The sequence below is a fragment of the Candidozyma auris genome, chromosome 7 (genome assembly GCF_003013715.1).
Source record: "Candidozyma auris chromosome 7, complete sequence".
Lineage (NCBI taxonomy): Eukaryota > Fungi > Ascomycota > Pichiomycetes > Serinales > Metschnikowiaceae > Candidozyma > Candidozyma auris.
In genome coordinates, this window is record NC_072818.1 from 650705 (window position 1) to 673143 (window position 22439).

General features: G+C 46.2%; 7 protein-coding genes across 7 annotated transcripts; 5 read left to right on the plus strand and 2 right to left on the minus strand. All coding sequences in view use genetic code 12, as the record gives it.

Annotated features, from left to right (window-relative positions):
* Positions 1 to 992: 992 nt before the first annotated feature.
* INT1 (Int1p) lies at positions 993 to 6419 on the plus strand (the record flags this gene model as incomplete). The annotated part of the gene is made up of 2 exons (XM_029036401.2): positions 993 to 1059; positions 1126 to 6419. 2 exons carry the CDS (start codon positions 993 to 995, stop codon positions 6417 to 6419), a joined length of 5361 nt encoding a protein of 1786 aa, XP_028889292.2.
* A 119-nt stretch (positions 6420 to 6538) lies between these two features.
* Positions 6539 to 7399, plus strand: CJI96_0005406 (cleavage polyadenylation factor subunit FIP1; the record flags this gene model as incomplete). Its single annotated transcript, XM_029036402.2, has 1 exon — positions 6539 to 7399. The coding sequence occupies one exon, from the start codon at positions 6539 to 6541 to the stop codon at positions 7397 to 7399; it is 861 nt and encodes a 286-aa protein (XP_028889293.2).
* Positions 7400 to 8730: 1331 nt separating this feature from the next.
* TIF5 (translation initiation factor eIF5) lies at positions 8731 to 9873 on the minus strand (the record flags this gene model as incomplete). Its single annotated transcript, XM_029036403.2, has 1 exon — positions 8731 to 9873. One exon carries the CDS (start codon positions 9871 to 9873, stop codon positions 8731 to 8733), a length of 1143 nt encoding a protein of 380 aa, XP_028889294.1.
* A 194-nt stretch (positions 9874 to 10067) lies between these two features.
* On the minus strand, positions 10068 to 11330 carry CJI96_0005408 (uncharacterized protein; the record flags this gene model as incomplete). The annotated part of the gene is made up of 1 exon (XM_029036404.2): positions 10068 to 11330. The coding sequence occupies one exon, from the start codon at positions 11328 to 11330 to the stop codon at positions 10068 to 10070; it is 1263 nt and encodes a 420-aa protein (XP_028889295.2).
* Positions 11331 to 11891: 561 nt separating this feature from the next.
* CJI96_0005409 (uncharacterized protein) lies at positions 11892 to 13496 on the plus strand (the record flags this gene model as incomplete). Its single annotated transcript, XM_029036405.2, has 1 exon — positions 11892 to 13496. One exon carries the CDS (start codon positions 11892 to 11894, stop codon positions 13494 to 13496), a length of 1605 nt encoding a protein of 534 aa, XP_028889296.2.
* A 2303-nt stretch (positions 13497 to 15799) lies between these two features.
* CJI96_0005410 (uncharacterized protein) lies at positions 15800 to 19066 on the plus strand (the record flags this gene model as incomplete). Its single annotated transcript, XM_029036406.2, has 1 exon — positions 15800 to 19066. One exon carries the CDS (start codon positions 15800 to 15802, stop codon positions 19064 to 19066), a length of 3267 nt encoding a protein of 1088 aa, XP_028889297.2.
* Positions 19067 to 19952: 886 nt separating this feature from the next.
* GRR1 (SCF ubiquitin ligase complex subunit GRR1) lies at positions 19953 to 22385 on the plus strand (the record flags this gene model as incomplete). The annotated part of the gene is made up of 1 exon (XM_029036407.2): positions 19953 to 22385. One exon carries the CDS (start codon positions 19953 to 19955, stop codon positions 22383 to 22385), a length of 2433 nt encoding a protein of 810 aa, XP_028889298.1.
* Between the last annotated feature and the right edge of the window lie 54 nt (positions 22386 to 22439).

Consider the following 22439-nt stretch of genomic DNA (forward strand, 5'->3'; position numbering starts at 1 on the left):
GAAATATTAAAAGTTGAGCATTTATCTTGCAACTGTTACAAAGCTGCGTATTGGAAGATATTTGATGGACGGTAAGCAGTTTCAACAAGCATATAGAATTTTCACAAATACTACAACCAGCTACAATTACTTAAATAGCATCATCTTTTAGCGGTATGGACTATCCCACCTTGAGTTCGACAACGACTCTATCAGTACTCAATCTACCCCAAAATAGTAGGAAGTCTCCAAATTCGTGCTTCAACAATTATCCCTGATTCCGGTGCCTCCCAACTTTCCCCTTCACTTCTTTTCGTATACCAACGGATGGGTCTACGTCTTGTAACTGCAACCATGGTATACTCAGTAAACGAGTCTTAAATTTAAACGCTGTTCACACAGTTGCAGCCGTTCCACTATAAATCAATGAAGCATTTACGCCACCTTTTTAAGTAAATGAAAGGTTTGCTTGACAGCCTACAGAAGTCGGCCATAAGTTATTGAAGCAAGCGCTACGGGCCAACTCAGGTACACCAAACAGCCGATTTCAGCCTGAATGGGTTGAAAAATCAAAACAGATCATTTCTGCAGATCACCTTTTTCGAAGCCTTCCGTATTCCATCTGGCGCCTGATCAAGATCACCTGAATGGGCCCAGCCGCCTGCTGAAGCCTTATTGTTCTCTGGGGTATTTTTTCTCAATCTGGAGTCCTCGATCCTACAGATCGCGTTTGGCAACCGGTCAAGACTGCCCACTAAATCACCCAAAACTCAATACTCCCATAAAAATTAAAAGCACCATGAGCATCAGAAAACAAACGTCGCTCCAATTGACATCTAACCTCTTACGTACGTCACGTTGCTCATTGGCAATTGCTGTTATTCGGCGGGCGCCGCTCCAACGTGGTCACGTGATCACTGTTTACAATTAACCCGTTCCAGGCTCGAACCAAACATCAAAAACAATAAACCCTACTCTGTGTGCTCTTCCCTTCCCATTCTTCTCTCCCAGCAATGACCGCTCTGCCTGAAAAGCAGTCGCTTTTGCAAGACATGGATGATCCCTTCACCCACGAAAACCGTACGTATCATTTTCTTTTGGCCATTTTTTTATTTTTTTTTTCACCCCATACTAACCCTCCCCCAGGCTCAGTAGACTTGCTTCTACAGCAGATCGATCCAGAGGGACTCAACGCAGAAATCGACACCTCCTTTTCCGCCACGGCGTCTCCAACAAAACCACTCAATTTCCCGCAAATGGGATCGAGACCTGGCCCAGACATCGACAGCTTGGAAATGGCCCGCAAAGAGTTCAACTCAAGCTCAGATACCTACGTGAGCGAACATAGCGACCGAATCGACAACAACAATCACAGCGACAACCAGAATAATCTTCACATCGACTCCTTCGACCGCAACTTTGCCACCGAGGCCAACCTCAACAAAACCATCAGCTTGAACCTCGACCAGATGGCCAGCCACTTGACGTTACATGATGAAAGAGCTCCTTCTCCTTCAAGATCGGCTATGAAGTCTCCTACAAACCCCAGCTCTCCCAGAAAAAGCGTGGCGTTCCCAGATGCCGATTTGGAGGTGCATCACCACTACGCAATAGAGAACGAGCTGAGCTCGAGAATCGAAGAAGAAGAGGTCCCCTACCAGCCCATGAATCACGCGTGGTCTGGTGTTCCGAAATCACACTCACAGCAAGCTTCCGAAAAGCTGGTGCTGACTTCACCACCACAACCTCCTCCTCACAAATCAGACACTATTTCCAGTCTCCTAGGCAATTCCGAAAAGTCAGCAGACGTGGACCGTAATGTCCTATCGCAGTACCGTGTCAACCAGAAAAACTTTAGCAGAATGTCCCTCCACGAAAAATTGGACCTCTACTTAGGCCAGAAGCACCAAGACGACTTGGACATCCATATGGACCGCTTGGACAGGTTGCACCAGGCAGAAACCAACGAAACAAACCAAAACATCCGCAGTCTCTCGCATCACATCGAGTTGAACCACCCCCAGGTCGAGAATCCGCTCAGCATGCTTTCAAACTCGAAGGAAGTGCATTTGCGCTCCGCCGGCTCTTCGCAGTCTTCCCTCCCGTCCTTGGTCGACCTGAACCGATATTTGTCTGGTAGTCCTGTGAAGAGCCACAGTCCTGGATTGGCGCTCAATGACGGTATCAAAGGTTTCCCCGACCACATGGCCGATGCCTTATTTCCACAGACAAACGAAGCTCACCACTCCGATGACTCTGGTGTGATCACTTTTGGTGTTCGCCAGCCAGCAAGTCACGAGGAACTGCTGGGTATTTCAGACAACAATGAGGAATCCGTGGAGCACTCTTTCAATTCGACGAAGCAATCCATCATGGACCTTCTCAACTCAGCGTCCAATCATGAACTTGAAGCAAGGAGATCCAGTGACGAGCTTGAACAAGGCAACGAAAAGGGAGTGGCCTTTGAAGAAGCAACGAATAATAAAGACGAAAAAGTGATCAGGATGGAGGGACACCAACGAGAAGATCTCCTGCGAGAGCAATTTCAGCATGAGGAAGGTAGATACCTGAATCATCAGGAAGAATATCATCACCACGAGATTCAACAGGAATCTGTGTCAGATGTCTCTGTCAAAAATGAAGAGATGTCCTTCGTTAAGCCAGAGGAGACATCCGATATAAAGCAGGAGCAGTATTCATTTGTCAAGCAAGAACAGAATTCTTTTCTTGGTCAAGAAGAGAATGAGCCGGCAGCCCTTGGTCTGCCTATCAAGGAAGAAGAACAAGAAAGCTCACCTTATCCCGATGCGGACGATAAAATGGCAGGTCCATATATCAAACAGGAGGATCACACTGTGGAATTTGCTGAACCTCCTCAAATGTTTCTCTACCCCGTGAAGGAAGAGACAGAGACCACCCTCAGTGCTCCCCCCACATCTAATCAAAGCGAGGATGCATTCGTAGTGCCTATCAAGGAGGATGCAGAACAAGATAAGAAGCCATCGCCACAAAGCGTTTATGAAGAAGCACAACAAGTAGGGAAGGGTTTTTCAAAGGATGATCTCGATAATGATACAGGTTCGTTTTGCGAGCAACGTTCTCCAAGCCTGTGGGATGAATTTTCGAAAGCATTGAAGCTACGAAACTCAGCAGAGGATCTTTCTGAACCTAATGAAGTCGATGACGATGCACCAAATGCTCGCAATTACGATAGAACGGCGTCTTTGCTTGAATCAAAGGATCTCAGCAGACTTACAATTGAGCATCTGGACAACACAGCTCCACAGGTTGGTATTGCTGAGAGAGGAGTCAAGGCGCAACCACATCAGGTCAAGCTAGTGAAATCACCAATAAACTCGTTGTCTAATACTCCGATTATATCTCCACTTGAAGGCAAATTTAGAGACGATTTCAAGGACTCGGGCGTTGATGGTGACGATGACGACTCCGAGGAAATGCAAGAGAAATTAGCCACGACACATCATACTCCACGGAACTCAGACGCGATTTTCCAAAATGAATCAGGCGCATCATCAGTGGACAACTTCGAAGACTCGTCGGAAGTCCCTCTCGGTAAAACTCTCGCCCCACCTAAAGTCAACCAAGTTGTTGATGCTACGAAGCCCCCCGCCAAACCTGAATCAGACGCTGAATCGAAATCGAGCGAAAAGGAAGCAATTGATGCTGATAAAGATTCGAGTGCGCTTGCGAATTCTTCCAACGTCAATCCGCCGAATGACATAAGACTTCCAGAAGTGGAGACAAATAATGCTTCGTTCGCAGACTTCACCGCCAAGCTAAGAGTATCATCTGGAAATTCGGCAAATTCGATGTCGTACGAGGAGCTTCTATCAGCCGAACATGACAAGGAGAAGGCAGCCCTCGATTTCTTATCTATTTGGCATTCTCAGCGCAAACAACGTCAGAGTCAAAACTCAGCATCGCAGTCTAATGTCTACGATGTACCATCTGTGCTGAACTATAACACTGCTGACTTGTCTCAATACGAGAGGTACAGAATTCCCTCTAGCTTACAGCCTAGAAAATTTAAGGAAATTAACCTCGTCTCAAAGCGGATCGTTAGCCCAGATCATGTTGATTTAAATGTCAGTGGATTCTTGCCTGAAATTTCTCAAATGTCTGGCTTTGAAGATCACTTGAATGATTTCATCAAACCTGAGGACGAGACTTCGATTAGATCCATGAGCCGTACCAATCTGAAGAGAAATGTTAGTGGAGGTTTGCAAGGTGCCAGAAGAGTCTCGTCGAGATATAACTCCTTGAGACCAGTAAGAGTCTACAGCAGGGAGATTGTCCCCTCTCTGTTCGTCAATTCTGAAGGAGGTCCTAAGCGTTCCAGATTCCATGTGCCATCGTTTGAGATCAAGAGATCCAACTCAATCTTGTCGCCTAAGAATCAGTACAACGACATTTTTGAAGACACCCAGCCAACAATCAGGGCAAGCGGAATGAAAACACTTCCAAGCATGGATAGAGATGATGTGAAGCGGATTATGCAATTAAAGAAGTCCATGAGCCAGGAAGAGTATTCAAATTTAAAATTTGGCGGTGCAAGTCAGAAAATTGTTCAGGGACAAGCGGGCAACTTCGAACATGTTCAGCAAAAGGCTTCTATTTACTCTTCAATGTTATCGTCCATCCCAACTCATACTGAAGAGAGGACCACGCTTGATCACGTTTCAAATGAACTTTCTGCCAAACCTATTGCCCTCGAAAGCCATGAGGCGTTCGTACGCGAGGCTGATCAGGATGACATGCCAAGTTCTAATCGCCAAGTTGCTCCCAAGAGTAGTGAGCAGTCGTTTCTTCCAGATCCAGAACCGGAGTATGTTGGGTTCCCAAGCGAAAACATTGATGAAAAGGAGAGTCACGCAAACGTCACCCCCTTGGCGGAAAGCGATAGCAATAGGCTCAATGTTATTCCTGGAGCTTACGATATTTCTGACGCTTCTAGGACTCCCAAGAAGGAAAACATGAACACCTCCCCTGTCAAAGTGGTAATAGCACCATACAAAGAGGACCAGCCAAGATCTCCAATCAAGGTCAATAGCTCGCCTATCAAGCTTGTCAGGCAAGGCTCGTCGATCACAGGGATCAAGCTTGAAGATAAATTCAATGGAAACGCTTCCTTCGATGGGACGCAAATCGTAAACAATAAAATCAGGGAAAATAAGGGCCATCACTTCGCTCTAAGCACGGTTTCCGTGCCGACACTCAACGCTGATGTTGAGTCTGAGCAAAGATCAACGGGACCAGAGATACTTGACGATTCTAAAGTTCACTCAGGGACTGCTTCTGCTGCCAGGAGCAGGGAGCCTTCTGCGGTGCAAGAAATTCCAAAAGAACGTGGAAAGCTATTCTTACGTGTTACAGGTATCAAGAACATTAATCTTCCTGACATACAAGAAAGAAATGGTAGGTTCAATATTACCTTAGACAATGGTGTGCATTGCATCAAGACTCCAAACTACAAGATGCACAAGTCGGCTGTCTATGTTGGCAAAGAGTTTGAGTTGACAGTCGGGGAGTCATTGGAATTTATTTTGACAATGAAGGCAATCTTCGAGAAGCCCAGAGAAACGATGAAGGAAATCAAAGAGAGACGTGTGGTTAAATCCAAAAACAAGATCGGCAGAATGTTTGGATCGAAGGATATCATTACCACCACAAAATTTGTGCCACAGAAAGTGGAAGACTCGTGGAGTCACATTGTTGCGAATGATGGCTCTTTCGCAAGATGCTATGTTGATTTAGATCAGTACGTTGACCAAATAACTGGCACCGCTGCTAATTTCAACCTCAACTGCTTCAATGAGTGGGCAACTAAGAGCGGCAGTGGTGCGAGATGTGAGCCATACACAATTGCTCAGCTCGAAGTCAAGATGCTATTCGTTCCAAGAACTGAGCCTTATGAGATTTTGCCCACAAGTATTAAATCTGCCTACGAGAGTCTTGACGACTTGCGTGCTGAAAAGGACTTGAAGCTTGAAGGGTACTTACATCAGGAAGGTGGAGATTGCGAGACGTGGAAGAAGCGGTTCTTCAAACTTTCCGGTACCAATTTGATTGCCCACTCTGAGTTCTCCCACAAGACCAGAGCTAAAATCAACTTAGCGAAGGTCGTCGAGGTAATCTACGTTGACAAAGAGAACATGAATCGGTCTTCATCGAACTATAGAAACTTCAGTGATATTTTACTCGTCGAGAATGCCTTCAAGATACGTTTTGCCAATGGGGAGATAATTGACTTTGGCGCCCCTAACAAGGAGGAAAAAATTAAGTGGATTTCGACCATCCAAGACATTGTTTACAGAAATAAGTTCCGCAGACAACCATGGGTAAAAATCATGCAAAAAAACAACGTGGGAAAACCACGGCCTCGGTCGATTATGTCATTTGCGAGTGATTTGAGGAACTAGCAAGAGTGAGTAAGAGAGTATGGATGTTTCGCAGCCAATGATATTGGTGCACGGGTGTATACTATAATGAAAACATGTACCAAAATATCAGTCAAAACCACGAGACATACTAGACTAGAATGGCCAATTCAGATGACGAAGACGCCTATCTATATGGATCTGAGGATGAGCTGCCCGCTACCAAAAAGCAGAAAATAGAAGCACCTCCCGCAGACACGAGCTCCAAGGAGGAACCCAATGATGATATGGACCAAGATAAAGAAGACGACAATGAAGATGAGGACGAAGACGAGTCTTCAGACGACGATATCGAGTTTGTAATTGGCGACCTGGCCCCAAAAATCAGTACCACCACAACCACTGCAACGAGCGCAGCGCCAGCAGCGGCAAACGATACCACAGAAGCTAAGGAAGAAAGCAAAGACAAGGAGGGTATCGAGGTGGCCAAAGACGCAGGAGCTTCGCTGATAGACATCAACAAAGTTGCAGAATTGGATGGCAAACCACTCACTCAAGTGGACTTGAACGAGCTCAAAGACAAGCCGTGGAGAATCCCTGGAGCGGATATCTCTGATTACTTCAATTACGGGTTCGACGAATTCACGTGGACAGCATACTGCCATAAACAAGATAAGCTACGGGGAGAGTTCAATCCGCAAAAAGTGATGGCCGACATGATGGGAGGAGGATCACAAGGAGGTATGCCAATGTTCCCATTCCCGATGCCCAACATGCCGATGCCACCCAATATGCCCAACATGCCAAACATGCCAAACATGCCAAACATGCCAAACATGCCGAACATGCCAAATATGCCAATGCCTCCAAATGTGTCTATGCCTCCTGGAATGCCCATGCCACCAAACATGCAAGGGATGCAAGGACAAGGAGGAGGGAACTCGAAAGCACCTCAGCAGAAGCCGCAGAACCAGCGATCAGGGCGTGGGTACAGAAACTCGCCTCAGCCGCCTAAGAGGTGATGCACGTGGGATTTTGGTGCAAGAAGGACGGTCTAGTCTCTCACTACGGTTTCAATCATGAACTCTATTGTAGTTCAAATGGCAAGCGCTAAGCATGGTTAGTCTCTTGAGACGAGAGAGCTCAGTGGACCCTTGAGCAAACCTAACAAAATGCATTGCAGGGTGTGACGGGATAAAAGGACTTCATAAAAGCGCTCGATGAGCCGTCGATACGAAATCAAAAAATTATATACTTAAAACATTTGGCGCAGTTATACATCGCAAGCACAGCACCCTAATTGAAGCTTTTACTAACGTAATCGGGCCCTAAGCAAGAAGCAATTCCAAGATTTGGCGGTCTTCACAACCCTGCAACAATGAGAGTTGTTGAAGCCCTTATAAGTGAGATTATGTTCAAGCAACCGAATCCTCCTTCACACTGTCTTGAAGGAGAAAGGCATAGGACAGCAAAGCAAGCCAACCAAGAATTGCTGACTCTGTTTCATGACATTGAATTAGGCTGAAACAATCTTGTTTATGTCGCCTTGAAATTCCAAGTATTTGCAGCCATTTCAGCCAGTGGCAGTTTCACAGTCAGGACAAAAAAAGAAACGTAAATCAAAAAAAAACAGACAGCAATTCTCTACGTAACATACATGTACATTGAAACTTCAAGGTTATTTCCAAATCGATCAAGTCTCCTCGTATGCTTTCACAATTTTATAATAGAGCACTACGGATTATTTGAACATGTGGGGTTTCTGGTATCAAATTCTATCCGTAAGAGTATTACTATCTATGAGATGTGGCAACCTGCTTATTTTCTTTAACGACGCTTGTCGTGTATTTTTGTTGGCTTCTCAAGATACCGCTTTGTGCTGAATCTCTGTTAAGTGGTTAAAATAATATAAACTGCAGAAGCAAAGCAACGGAAGAAGATAATGTAAACTTTGCTAGAAATTCACTTGAACAGCAAACAAATCGAACATTATTTCTTCGAGAAAATTAAATGTTTTTAACACTTGAGCATCTTTCAATTGTGTAATTTCGAATTTGGCTATCTCACCTCGACTTGGTATTTAGATTTTCACTCCTACAACAATAAAATGGGCTAAATTTTCGAAGACAACAAACAGACCTTTCAAATTGATTCCGTTCTGACCAAATTACCCTTGAGATAGTGATACTCTGCTTACACTTCAACTCTATCAAAACCAATGAAACCACGATATTTAAGATATTCAGGAAGCCCTTCCGTACATTGCTGGACAGGTATCCATCAGTAAACTGATGCCCGTGCTAAGATACATTAACTATTGACGTGCTCGTCCCACGCCCTGCTGTGATGCTATTTATTCGTCGTCCGATTCCTCGTCGGCCTCCTTCAACCACTTGATGAATGGCTTGGCGGCCTTTCTCACCTTTTTAGACACATCCTTGGGGACGTACTTCTTAGAAACCTTCAGACCCCAGTTGAGAATTTCCTCTTCACTTGCCAAATCCTTTTCGTACATCTTAGCGAGAATCTTTGGCACAAGAGGAATCAACTCTGGTTTCTCCAAGCCCAAGAATCTCTCAAGACCACCCAAGAAGGCCTTTTCATAGTCGCTTTTCTCTTCGATCAACTTGACCAACAATCCGTGATGCTGATCGAGCTGCTCGAGAATATCCTCGTCAAACAACACTTGACCCAACACGAGCATCACCTCTGGCTTTTCCAAGAGCTCCAACTCGACAATCTTCTTGTAAATATCAATGTCAGAAGGCAAATCTTCCTTGTCGTCGCCGGCGTCCTTCAACACCCACTCACCAAATTCGGTAAGCTTTGTCTGAGAGTCGTTTAGCGAAAGACCTTCCAATTCTCTGGCTCTGGCCTCAATAGCTTCCTTGGACATGTCAACGGCCCAGTCGTCATCCGCGACCTCGACGGTTTCGTTAGCTAGAGCAGCTGCCTCGGCATTGATCTTTTTCGTCAAAGCATCATCGTCATCATCACCGTTGGCCTGCTTGGCCTCGCCGTTGTCGGCGGACTGAGCAATATCGGAAATGGACTTACCACCACCAACGACGTTCGCCTGGGCGGTGGCGGCTTTTTTGCCACTGGACGTTGGTGGAGGATTCTTCAAGATGTACGAGGACAACTTGTGTCTCAAATCAATATCAGTGATACGACCGCAAGCTTTACAGTCTTTCTGCAAGAATCCTTTGCTCTTGATGATGATCTGAGTCTCTGGGTTCTTACAAGCGCCGCAGAGAACAAATCTGTTGATGAACCCGTCCAAGGAGTCTTGTAGTTCAGCTTGCGAGTGGGCACCGTTAACGAGGAATCTGTCTTCGTCCTCGTTAATCTTCGTCTGCGCACCCAATTCAGAACCAAAATACTTGACCACGTATGCTGGAGGTCTACCCAAGGCTCTGGCAACTTCGCTCAAGTTGGGGATGGCCGTCTTGATACCGTTACCTCTACCTTCCACCTTCGATTGGATTGGAGGCATTTTATAACGGTAAAAGGGGTCCGTGTTCTCACGGCAGATATTTATGAACGACATTCTGGAAACACGATGATTTTGATGTAGTGGAGATGAAGATAATGTGCTCAGGAAATTTTTCCATTGACAAAAAAGCTCTTTATGAGAGCATGCGAACCCGTGCACCCACACAGATTTCCTTGTTGGAGAGTCACGTGGACTCAAGTGGCTGCAACACTTGGTTTGGGAAACGCTTCAGTCTTCAGTAGAACAATACATTTGTTGGTATGAGATAGGTAGCCCTTGACGCGTCGCTGGACTATCAAGTTTGCCAAAATACACTCAACCTCTTCGACGGGTACTTCCTCTTGGTCATCTTTAGACATCTTAAGCGCCCTTTGCAAATACAGGAAGGGAACAATATGGGGATTCTCTTGCGTAAACAGTTTGTAGTAGAGGGCTGTCTTCTTAAATAACAGTAGATAGCACAAGTATTTGAGTTTGACAATCAAAATGTAGATGTGTCTATTGAGAAAGATCTTGTGGAGCTTTTGCACTGCCGCTTCGAAGCTGAGGACGTTGCCCTCTTTGATTGCCTTCAAAATATTCTCCTTGTAAACGAGCTTCAAGTGGGGGTACTGGTCGTATATTTCATTTGATGGCGACATCCCCTTCAAATAGTACGTCAATGGGATCAAAAGCATCAAGATCTTCTCTATGTGAGGGCGGACCCGGGGAATTTTTTTGTAGCAAGATAGAAATTGCAAAGCGGTCTGTAGCTTGAGTTCTGCAAAGGAGAACTCTCCGTCATCAAGCGATAGGAGTGAACTATAGTACAAGTATGTTACCACATGTTTTCTGTAATCCACTGGGCAGTACTGGATTGTCGGTATCATGGAATTTGTGCCCAAAAGTGCCTTCTCCATGGACCTGGCAAGTTCAAGGTGATCGAGCTTGAAGTATATTTTAATAAGTGCTGCCAAAAAGAAATGGATACACGATTTTTTAGACGTAGCTGGCTCCACCGATTTATCTGTGAGACAGATTTTGAACAGTCTATTAATGACCACGCCGACTTTTTCTAAAGATGCATCATTTTCCGCCTTATCTTTAGAAGCAGAGCGTACTTGATGTAAAGAAAGAAGCTCGTTGCTGCTATTGATCAAGGCAAGACAAATCCAGTTTGAAGTCACCTCAGCGACTCGATTAAAGTCGCTCATGAACGCGAGAAAGTTCTCAAATGCAGTGTCTATGGCTCTATGTACGTGAATTGACTTCATGAGTTTAATATACGAACGAATGAGCGGCTTGAACTTGTCAGGAAGCAAATATAGGTCTATCTCGCTGGGATCAGGGAAAGAGGCGATGGCAGCCGCGGTTTCTGACGGAGGGTTGATGGTGAGTTGTTGTTCTAGCCATTGGGAGTTGTAAGTGCCGACTGACTGATGGACCCCATAGATGTAGGTCTGAAGATCGAGTCCCATTGGGTCTTAGGAGGAAATTAGGAGAAGAGGAAGTGGTAGCGAAATGTTGATGTATATCATGTGACATCCATCATGTGACTACAGTAGGTGTTGCGGGCTCTTCAGGGGACCGAATTTTCTGTATATCTCTTCGTCTTCATATAGGTTTTATGACCAAAGTTACATCAAGTTGATAAAATTGAATATTGAAATAGCAATTGACTTGAATTTAGATTCTCATGGTAGCGTCCCTCCAGAAGTTGAACACTGACAGATCTCAATTGCGGGCTTGTCTACTCTGCCACAATGTTTCATAGATCACAGAAACCCATTAGAGCGTTTTGACGGAGGCAAATTGATTACTCATAATAGCAACACTAATGCAACAAGCAAAATTGGGTGTTTCTAAAACGGTTGTGAGGATGTGCTGAGGTGAAACACTAGTAATACCTCCTTGGTACTTGGTTCGCACGGGAAGTGGATTTTGCAGCCATTCGTATTTAACGTGAACGGGTCCGGGGGAAGCGGAAATCACTATTATTTGCTTTTATTACTATATAACAGCTCAAGTAAAACTTACCAATGAACTTGGATCTTACTAGGCCAGTCAAGAATGCCTATATTCCGCCCACACCGGCTAGTATCGCGCCGAAGGAAAGAAGAGAGTTATACGTACACACAGAGGAGCAGGTAGAGCGTCTTTGTAAAGGAAAGTCCGGAAAAGCCAGCGAAAATGAAGGAATTGCTGATAACATTGGGGAGGAGACTGGTCTGGGCGACTCCACTGAAGAAAACGCAGAAGAGGACTCTACTGCGGAAGCAAAAGATAATAATGATATCGAGGAGTCCGTTAAGAACTCAGACCAAGCCGGAAGATGTGAGCATGACGTTACATTTCATGTTGATGTTGAAGAGGGCCTGGCGCTAGTTATGGGGATTAGTGATAGGTCCAGAAACAAGTCTGATTCTACAGACGGTGAAACCTCAGGCATAGGAGTAAAACCAGCGAGAAAACTGGTTTCTATAAAGCAGTTGCTTTCAGATATTTTCCTTGACCCCTCTGCAGAAAGCTCTTCTGAAGAAGGCGCTCCACTCGCTGCACAAGATGATGATTCGCCCATTTGGTCGAAATCCTCGAGCCAAAGTCCCCAAATAGGAACATATTTTTTTGAAGAGGTTGCCAATGAAAATGAAGCGGCTCCAGGCGTTGAGCTAGGGGAGATTCCAGCTCTCGTTGATAGAGATCGTGGTGAAACCAACAATGGACAGGGTAAAATTATTCATGAAGAAGAGGAGATACCTTCTGAAGACTTTGCCGATAACGTGATACCTGAATTGGACGAGGGAACCTTTCTCGGCGATATAGATCAAGCTGAAACAATGAGAGCAGTGGAAGACTTCTGGAACGAGAACGTGGATATGACTGAAATTCTTGAGTCATCGCCGGAGAGATTGAGAATAGAAGTCTTGCGTCGTAGTGGAATATTCAGTTATAGTGTTGATGAAGGAAATGCAGAATTGCCTCAGGAGAACTATGAAGAAGGACAGGAATACTGGATCAACATCTCAGATTTAGATGATCCTCCTGAAGATACGAGGAGTCTGTTTTGTGACTTCTCATTCACAGATAGTCGTGTCAACTTGGAAGACGAAGTATCGTATACTCTGGAGTCAGAGCTGGATGAGGAAATCCCAAGAACAATTCAATATTTGCAGTATCTTGGCCATTTTACTGCCATTGTTGACTCATTTAAAACGTACCTATTGGATCTGCGAGTTGCAAAACTCGTAAAGTACTTTTTAAGAGGCCTATACGATATTCTTGAAGACGCATTCAGACCAACATTGTATCTTTTGTTTGTTCTTGTGCCTGAGCTCAAACCCATTATCGACAGTTTGCGTCTCGAGTTGGATCTGACAGTCTTGCATTGGTTCCACACAAACAGGCTTTTCAAAGGTCTCAGAGGTATAACACCAACTCCTAGTAAGATTCGCTTAAATTCACCTATCGACATTATCATGGGAACTAGCAAGTATGCCAGTCTTAGGAAGATGGTTTCTACGGCCAAACAATTGCGTTCGATGCTGACCAAAGCGATGTCAACAAAAACGGAACCATCAGGAAAGAGAAACTCAGTCATTTTTGGCACAAAGTGCCAAAAAAAGCTTCATCCAATCGACGAATAAGAAAATTTTTTTATAGTAAGAGGACTTGACTTTTTATTTTTTTTTCCAGTAGTATGTATGAGCTCTTGATTCTCTACCACTTAACAGCAATACAAGTATTAGTCAAATCAAAGTAGGCCCAGGACGCAGAATGTGTTTCTGGATTCTGTAAGGTCATTGGCCAATTTGGTGAGTATTTCGCCAAGTTTTCACATTTTACTAGTACAATTCTCAATAAAGTAAGATCGGATTCAGGTTTTGGACCGTACTTACAATTGGCTTTTGAAGAGCTTTCAAGGTAGAGTGTCGGGAACATTTGCTCTTTATTGTCTACAGAGTCAGAGCTGGAATTGATCTTTAAAATTCAGGAAGAGCCAAACTACACATCTTTGATTTCCCGATGATTCAAGATTAGAAATGCCAGGCACAATGTCAAAATTCTGCAAATGCAATTCTATGTTACGTCAGCTGACTGAAGTGGTTTTCAGAGCTTGAATGACCCGTAGCACTTTTTCAACGATTTACCTCTTTACCTCTGGCGAGTCCGACTTTGGTTAAGACATATCCAAAGGCATGAGATTTAACAAACACTATTCGCTTTCAACACCATTCTAACCAGCCAATGGGATCACTCAAATTTTACAAAGCATGAACTTTATATCATACCACTATTTGAGGACTAAAACAGAAACTTTCTATTCGTACCTTTCGCCTGCACTGGGCGCAAAAGGACGTCAAAACGCACCACATGGAAAAAAAAAAAAAACGTTACTCGTGGATGTCCACCACTATATACAGTACAAACAATCACAGTTCGGTTCGAAGCGATGCACCAGGCACCACTTACAAAGAAAGTTAACTGTCAGGGGTGAATCGCAATCGATGAGAGTACGATGACAATGGCTGGGGAAGGGGCTTTTACAGGCATTTTCGGCGGGATCACGTGACCTGAGACCACTGCTCTGAGATAGGGGTTGATCAGGCCTCTGAGCAGCACAATCACAGCTTTTTCGCAGCAACCGAAGCGATCAGGAAAAAAAAAAGATGGGGTGGAGCTCTTTCCAGTATTTGACCAATCAGAAAGCTTCAACTCGACCAGTAGTAAAGAGAGTCGTGCGTTGCCAAAATTTCTACAAATGTTTGGGCGATTCACGATGGAGTTGGTCCAAGAAATGCTAGGCGGTTGGCGGTTGGTGGTTACATCACAGCACCTCTAGTTGCGCCAGGAGGAAGGAAGTGCGACAATGTCGTGGTGCCCGTTGTCAGCAGAAGCGACCACCAGCGAAGAAGAATATTTCGAAACCTAGAAGGCAACCATTAAATTTCTCACATTTTTCTGATCTCAATGGTGTAAATCTCATTGCTCTACGGCATCTGTGGCGAAATTTGAATGGGGGTAGTCGAGTCAAAGAACGACTGACCAAGCGACGACATTTTTCGCAGCCAACGGCAGAGGCAGTGGTAGTTTTAAGTGGAAGAATTGGAAGGGCCCAAAGAACAGAGACATTTTGCCCAGTATAATGGGAATAAAAGCATTACGTTGACTCAATTTCATCACACACAAAGACTCAAATAGCCATATTGCAATGCATGGCTAAACCTGTTCATCAGACGTACCTACTGGCTTAGGCTTAGCGAGCGAGGAAGGCTTCAACCGTGTTGTAGTGACTATGCGAATGAAAACAGCAAAAAAACGCAATAACAAAACGAACTCGTTCAATTGAGAGAGCCCTTAGTCAGCTCACAGTTTCTGTATTCCATTTTTTCTCGTTTTCCCCCAACTTCCATATCCTTACCTCTTCCTCTCGCCTAGCGCTTCTTTGTCGCACTCTCGCCTAGAAACCGTTGACCTAGCCCACTCCGCCTCCAGGCACTGAAACCGAACAAATAGAAGGAGCAAAAGAAAACAAAAAAAAAATAAATAAAAAGTCCATTAAAATCATCAATTGACACTGGCCAATTCACATTATCTCTCCTTTTCCATCAATCTCTTCCCCTCGGCACGTAGTCACCCTCCCACCCTCAAGGCAAGCTTCTTCGCACCCTCCGACATTCTCCCGCCTCCACTGGACCTTTGTTCTGTCACTTTCTCACTTCTCCTATTCTCAGGCCAACACCCACTAGCGTCACCACCGAGGCCGTCAAACACGCAAACACCCCTTCACCTTCAAAGTTTTAACAAAATTTCGAACCCTCCAGCAAATTAGGTCATAAAACACCAAAAGAAAAAAAAAGAAACACCCTCCCAAGACCAACATTCCACCTCTCACTCCATTTTCACTCCCAACCGCCTGCCTGCCTTCCTCACTCCTCCAGCTTCTCCCATGGTGAACCTATCGCCGCCGACAATCTCGCTTCTGGCGCCCGAGGGAAGCACTCCCAACCCGCAAAGTGCCACTGCCAACACAAGCTCCACCACCGCCTGGCCATCCCTGGCCCAGCTGATCCCCATCCCGCAAAGAGACCTGTTTCTGCTGCTGACCCTGCCACTTGCGCTGGCAGCGGCTCCTGGCGGCCTTTCAGTAGCCACCGAAGCTCCCATAGCGCTTTCGGCGTCTCCATCCCACGACTTTGGTCTCAGCCCGGGCGCAGGGCCTTCAAGCAATGGCCACGGCAACACCAACCCCAACGGCCACAGCAACGGCTCTGGTTCTGGCAACGGCAACGGCAACGGCACCAGCCGCCGGATGCGCCTGGGGTCGCTATTTTCGACGATGCTGATCTGGAACGACGACGCTGTATCTCTTAACTCGCCGGGCCACAACCTGGGGCTGAGCTTTTTGGACTTTGGTGATCTGTCGCTTTCTTCGAGTCAGGGCCCGTTCATTAGTCCCACGCTAGGCGCCCAGCCGTCCTCGTTGGAGAACGGCCTCTTGTCGAATCCAACAGCAACTGCCACGAGAAACAGGTCCCACACTACTAGCGGCGCCCACGGCTACCTGCTCCAGCACCCACTAGCGGATAGCTCCTCCCAGCATTCCCAGCTGGCGCAAAATGCTCAACACCACCAGCATTCTCAACAGGCCCAGTTCCTGGCCCCTCACTCTGAAAACTCCATGTTTTTGGATAATCTTATGCTTAATATCCCCGACTCCGCCATGGCCTCCTTGGGCACCAGAAATAGGTCCCAGACATACCTGGGCGTTGCTCTGAACGTGCCAGAGCTCTCCATGGCGGCCAACCTGATAATGCTTCTTCAACAAGCGCAAAACCAGGGCCAAGGCCATACACTGGCCCAGTCTCGCGACAGAACGCAGACTCCTAATCAGCATCCTAATACTACTTTCAACTTGCCCCCGTTCCGTCCCCACCACGACACCATCTCAGGAACCGCTTCCAACTTGTACCAGCCGCTTTTGGAAAATGACTTCAACTTTGCCCTGGTGGTGATCACCACCAATTTCGAAAACCCAAGCTTGGGTCCCACCTCCACCCTCCTTCTCGACAATGTGCCCCAATTCATGGATGCAGCGAAATTGTGGCAATTGATAGCAAGCTTCCCAGGCGCTATGGGCAACCCATTGCACGGCAGAGGCGTAATCTACATCAGAATGAGCCCTACAAACACTACCAAGTTGGCCTTGGTGGAGTGTTCTTCGATCGAGGTGGCCATGAATTTGAAGGCCAATTTTAATCACTTGGAGCTTGTTCCTGGGCTTATCTTGTACGTTGCGTTTGCTAAACTCTCCGAGAGACCCCTTGCATCTGTGCCTTCATCTGGTCAGTCTCAACAATCGTTCAAACAAGGCAACGGCAGCTACAAAAATGACTCGAGCAACGTGTCTGTCAAGTCAAACTCTGGCAGTTTGAACAGGTCTCTGAGTAAAGCCAAGAAAGCCCGTCCGCAGGGGTCTACTGAGGTTGATCTTGAAGGTATCCAAGGGGACTTGGTCCACTTGGTGTCAACATTGTCTATGCTCACTAGTGTGGATGTGAACAAGGTAAAACTGTTCTTGAGCGATACCTTGAAGTACCCAAAGGAAAACTACGAAAGCAACTTTGGTCGATTACCTGATCCAATCCCTGTGCGCCAATTTGACTCTCCTAAGTTGAGAGAGTTGCGTAAGGTTTTTGAAGCAACAGAAAAGGCCACCTCTGCTGGTCAAAGTGACAAAGCCGACAAGAACGATACGGAAACGGAAATCATGACACAGAAAGAATTGGAGAGCTTGTGCAACTCCATGATGGAGGAATTGCCTGAGTTGTGTTACGATCACATTGGTAATACCATTGTGCAGAAGTTGTTCACTCTAGTGGAGTCTCCTCAGATCAAATTGGCCATGGTCAAACAGCTTGCTCCATACATGACCCAGTTCAGTATCCACAAAAACGGAACGTGGGCAATCCAAAAAATTATCAATTTGTGTCACGATGATAACGAACAGAAGGCTATTATTGCTGCAAGCTTGAAGCCTTATGCCGTGAAGTTGTTTAATGATCAGTTCGGTAACTATGTGTTACAATGTTGTCTCAAGTTCGGTCCACCGTACAACAACTTCATCTTTGAGGCCATTTTGCAGAACTTCTTGGAAATCTCGTATGGCAGATTTGGAGCCCGTTGTATCCGTACGATTCTTGAAACTGCTTGTGACACGAAGTCTCCAAACAGGGGTTGTGTGACCAACGAGCAAATGTTCCTAGTTGCGGGCATGATTGTAGAGTTTGCCAATGAATTGGTGGTCAACAACAACGGTTCACTTCTCATCACCTGGTTCTTAGAGACCTTCACGGGTTGCAAGTCGTTGCAACATGACTATCGCTACGAGTTGATGTGTGACAAATTTTTGCCACAACTAGGTCATTTGTGCACTCATAAATTGGCCAACTTGACCATCTTCAACATTCTCAACAACCGTACGGACATGGCGGTAAGAAATCGAATCATGAATGAGATATTTGGCCCTTTCAACGAACATGACCTCGAAGGAATGAGCGCTCGTCCTCCTACAACACTCTTAGAGACCATTTTGGCCGAGAATCAAGAACAAACCACAGGTCCACTATTTATTTACAAAATCTTGTCGAACCCCATGCTTATGAACATTGGCAACGAGCTTACGAACGCGAGATACAAGCAGTATATTGTGGGTCAGGTTAAGCGAGTGCTCATGGAGATTCAAATAACGAACCTCCAGCCGTACAAAAAATTGGTCGATGAAGTCGGGCTCTCCACCAATCGTTTGAGTCGCTCTGGCCTGTCTACTAGGAAAGGTAAGCGTGATCGTCGTGGCAACAAGAGCCATCCTCCACATCATTCGCTGCAGCCATTACCTCCACACTTCGTTCAGCCAGGCCAGGGAATGCCCCCAATGGGTTACGGAATGCCAAAGATGGCCATGGGAGACAACGGCCAGGCCAACATGATGCAACACGGATACTATTCTGAGATGGCCCCAGGGGCCATGTACAATGGAGGCCCAAACGACTTCAGCCCAATCTACCAGCAGAGACCCCCAGCTCCACCACAGCAGCTTCAGCAAGATATCAACGTGATGCAGCAACTTGAGCAGCTTTCGTTGAGCTCAGCCGCCATGGGGTACACTTCGAACCCAGACACTCCCAACACGGGCCACGGCACGCGGTTCGTTTAAAACAAATATAACGATATCATTACGATCATACATAGTCATAGAACATTTACGCAGGCAAGTGTAGACAGTTTTGTAGATAAAATTCTCTTTGCAACCACCTCCTCTTTAGATCACCAGAAGCGACGCCCGACATCCTATGAATTCACTAAATCTGACTAGTACCTATATATCTCATAATCGTTCCAAAAATGGGATACACCGAAAAATCACCATCCATTAATTTTCACATTTAGGTACTGGTTTTACTTTTCCCCAATTCACACCATGGGTCCCTTCACAGCCCTGACCTTCACTCTTTTCAATTTCAACCTGACCACTTGATGACTGAGGCCTTTATTTGCTTGTTGTCCTCGGAAGATATGCTTTAAACATGCCCTTAGCCGTCTCATACGCTCTGCCATTTGAGTGCACTAGAATCAAGTGAATGTGGCAGAAAACAGGGCATAAAGGTCGCTTATATGGCTTTTCAACTGAATTTTCATTTATTCCTGAATTTCTCCTTCCCAAGTCACCCCAAATGGCATTCTTAAAAATGGCTGCAAATTGCCATACTCTGGGTGGATACCCACTTGCACCTGCATACACCCACAGGACAGGACATTCAGAGAAAAACCGCTCCTTATAATGCGACTCTGGTGGTGTGTGTCTAACGTGATCGAGGTGCCACCATTGCCATACAACTGGAGGCAAGAATAAGTAAAGGCAAGAATAAACACCAAAGGCGATTCAGCATCGACGGTTCAGTAAAGAAAAGCAGGCGAAACACCCGTGCACCACACCACTCTCTCACCACAGAGTTGTCATCCACCCCATCCTCGATTTGTCATAATCATCACATCATCAAATCCACCTACATCACTTTCAATCTCCATAATTTCCTCCTTCCATGGTCGCAAACACTAACCAGGACGGCCAGCGGCTGGCTAAACGCGGCAAGGTTGTCGGGTTTTTCCGGGGCCTGAGCAATCAGCACAGCAGTAGTCAGCCTGCGTCTCCCAAGAACAACGATCTCCACTACGTTCTCAACGAGGGGCGTCACTCGCTTGATAACGACCACAATGACTATAACGACCTCAGAGAGCTGTTGTTGCAGAAACGAGGGCTGGGGGCCAACAAAGTGAGGACCCAGATCCAGGCGTACAACTACCACAATTCTCGCCTATTGCAGCTTCCCACAGAGGTGCTTCTTCAGATCTTCAAGCATTTGGACAAGTCTGACTTGTTCTCGTTGCTCACGGTGTGTCGAGAGTTCAGCGAATTGATTGTGGAGATTTTGTGGTACCGGCCCAATTTCCAGGTGGACTCAGCTTTCCATAAGATCACAGAAGTCATGAAGAGGCCGCGGCTGCAAACGCATTGGGATTACCGCAACTACATCAAAAGGCTCAACTTGTCGTTCATGACAAAGCTCATGGACGATGAGCTGCTCTATTTGTTCCGGGGTTGCCCAAAGCTCGAGCGGTTGACGTTGGTGAACTGCCATAAAGTGACCAGCAAGCCAATAACTGAGGTGCTTCAAAATTGCGAGCACTTGCAGTCCATTGACATGACGGGCGTTCAAGATATCCAAGATGAAATCTTCTACGCTTTGGCAAAAAATTGTCCCAGGCTACAAGGGCTTTATGCTCCTGGTTGCGGCAACATTCTGGAAGACGCCATCATTCTGGTGCTCCGAGCATGCCCCATGCTAAAGCGTGTGAAATTCAACAACTCGGAAAACATCACTAACGACACCATCTTGGCCATGTACGAAAACTGCAAGCTGCTAGTAGAGATTGACTTACATAATTGCCCAAAAGTCACCGATAAGCACTTGCGCAGCATCTTCTGTGAGCATTTGCAGCTACGAGAGTTTCGAATCTCAAATGCCCCGGGAATCACTGACGATTTGTTCCTGCTGGTTCCCGAGGACCAAACTCTCGAAAAGTTGCGTATCATTGACGTGACGGGCTGTAATGCTATTACGGATAAGTTAGTTGAGCGCATGGTCCGCTGTGCTCCTCGTCTTCGAAACGTTGTGCTTTCCAAATGCATGCAAATCACAGACGCCTCGTTGCGCCATTTAACAAAATTGGGCAGGCTGCTTCATTACATCCACTTGGGCCACTGTGCTCTTCTCACGGATTTTGGCGTCCAGGCTCTTGTAAGATCCTGCCATCGCATACAATACATCGACTTGGCATGCTGCTCGCAGTTGACTGACTGGACGCTAATAGAGCTTCTGAGTCTTCCCAAGTTGCGGAGAATTGGGTTGGTCAAGTGCAATTTAATATCAGACGCAGGCATCATGGAGTTGGTTCGTCGGCGTGGCGAGCAGGACTGTTTGGAAAGAGTCCACCTTTCATATTGCACCAACTTGACCATCGGACCAATTTACTTTTTGTTGAAGAACTGTCCACGATTGACCCACTTATCGCTCACAGGTATATCTGCATTTCTACGTCGCGAGATCACCCAGTATTGCCGTGATCCACCTCCTGATTTCACCGAGAACCAGAAGTCATCATTCTGTGTCTTCTCGGGGCATGGTGTTGTACAACTACGTAACTACCTCGACACCTTGATGGATCAGCGTGCGTACATTCTCGAGCATTACGGGTTCCAGGACGACGTTGCACCAACATTCTTACCTGATAGAAGACGCAGGCAATTTGGAGATAACGAAGAGGGCGGGACATTCCCAACAGGAACCCAACTTCCAGCTAACCAAATGGGCTTTGGTCAAGTGTTGCCGTTGCCAACCTTGAGGGGCCGTATTTTTACTCAACAAAACGCAAATGCAGATCCTCCTAGCAATCAAGGACAAGGAGATCAGACTCAATATCCAACTCCCGAGCAGTACAACCAGCTTCGCATGGCAGGACCATGGGATGCTCAGAGGAACGTTGGAGCAGGTCGATTTCCTGGAGCCGGTGACGGCAGGAACTTGAATAATGAGGAGGACAATATGTCCACATGGGCTGCTCAGAGAGGACTTGGGGAGTTGAGACAGGCGAGAGAGACGACACCGTCGAGAAGTTGGAATCCGCCAAACATGGAAGGGCTGGAAGGCATATTTAGGCAGCTTCTTGCTGTTGACGGCCAGAACAGACAACGGTTCGGCGCCTTGTACCATCCACTCAACTCTCAGCTTGACAATGTCAATCTGCGGCTTCGAGAACAGGGCCAAGCCCAGGGCCAAGGCGGAGCACCAGTACAAGTGAGGCCCGGCAATGCTCCGCATATAGCCCAGGCACCCGTGTTTGGCAACGACGAGCCCATGGAAGGCGAGGAGGACTCAGAGATGGAGGCTGTTGATTTGTTCCCTCGGATGAGATGACGAGGCATTTAAAAGATAAAATTAGGCTTAGCTCAACGGGTAAGAATAGAAGGT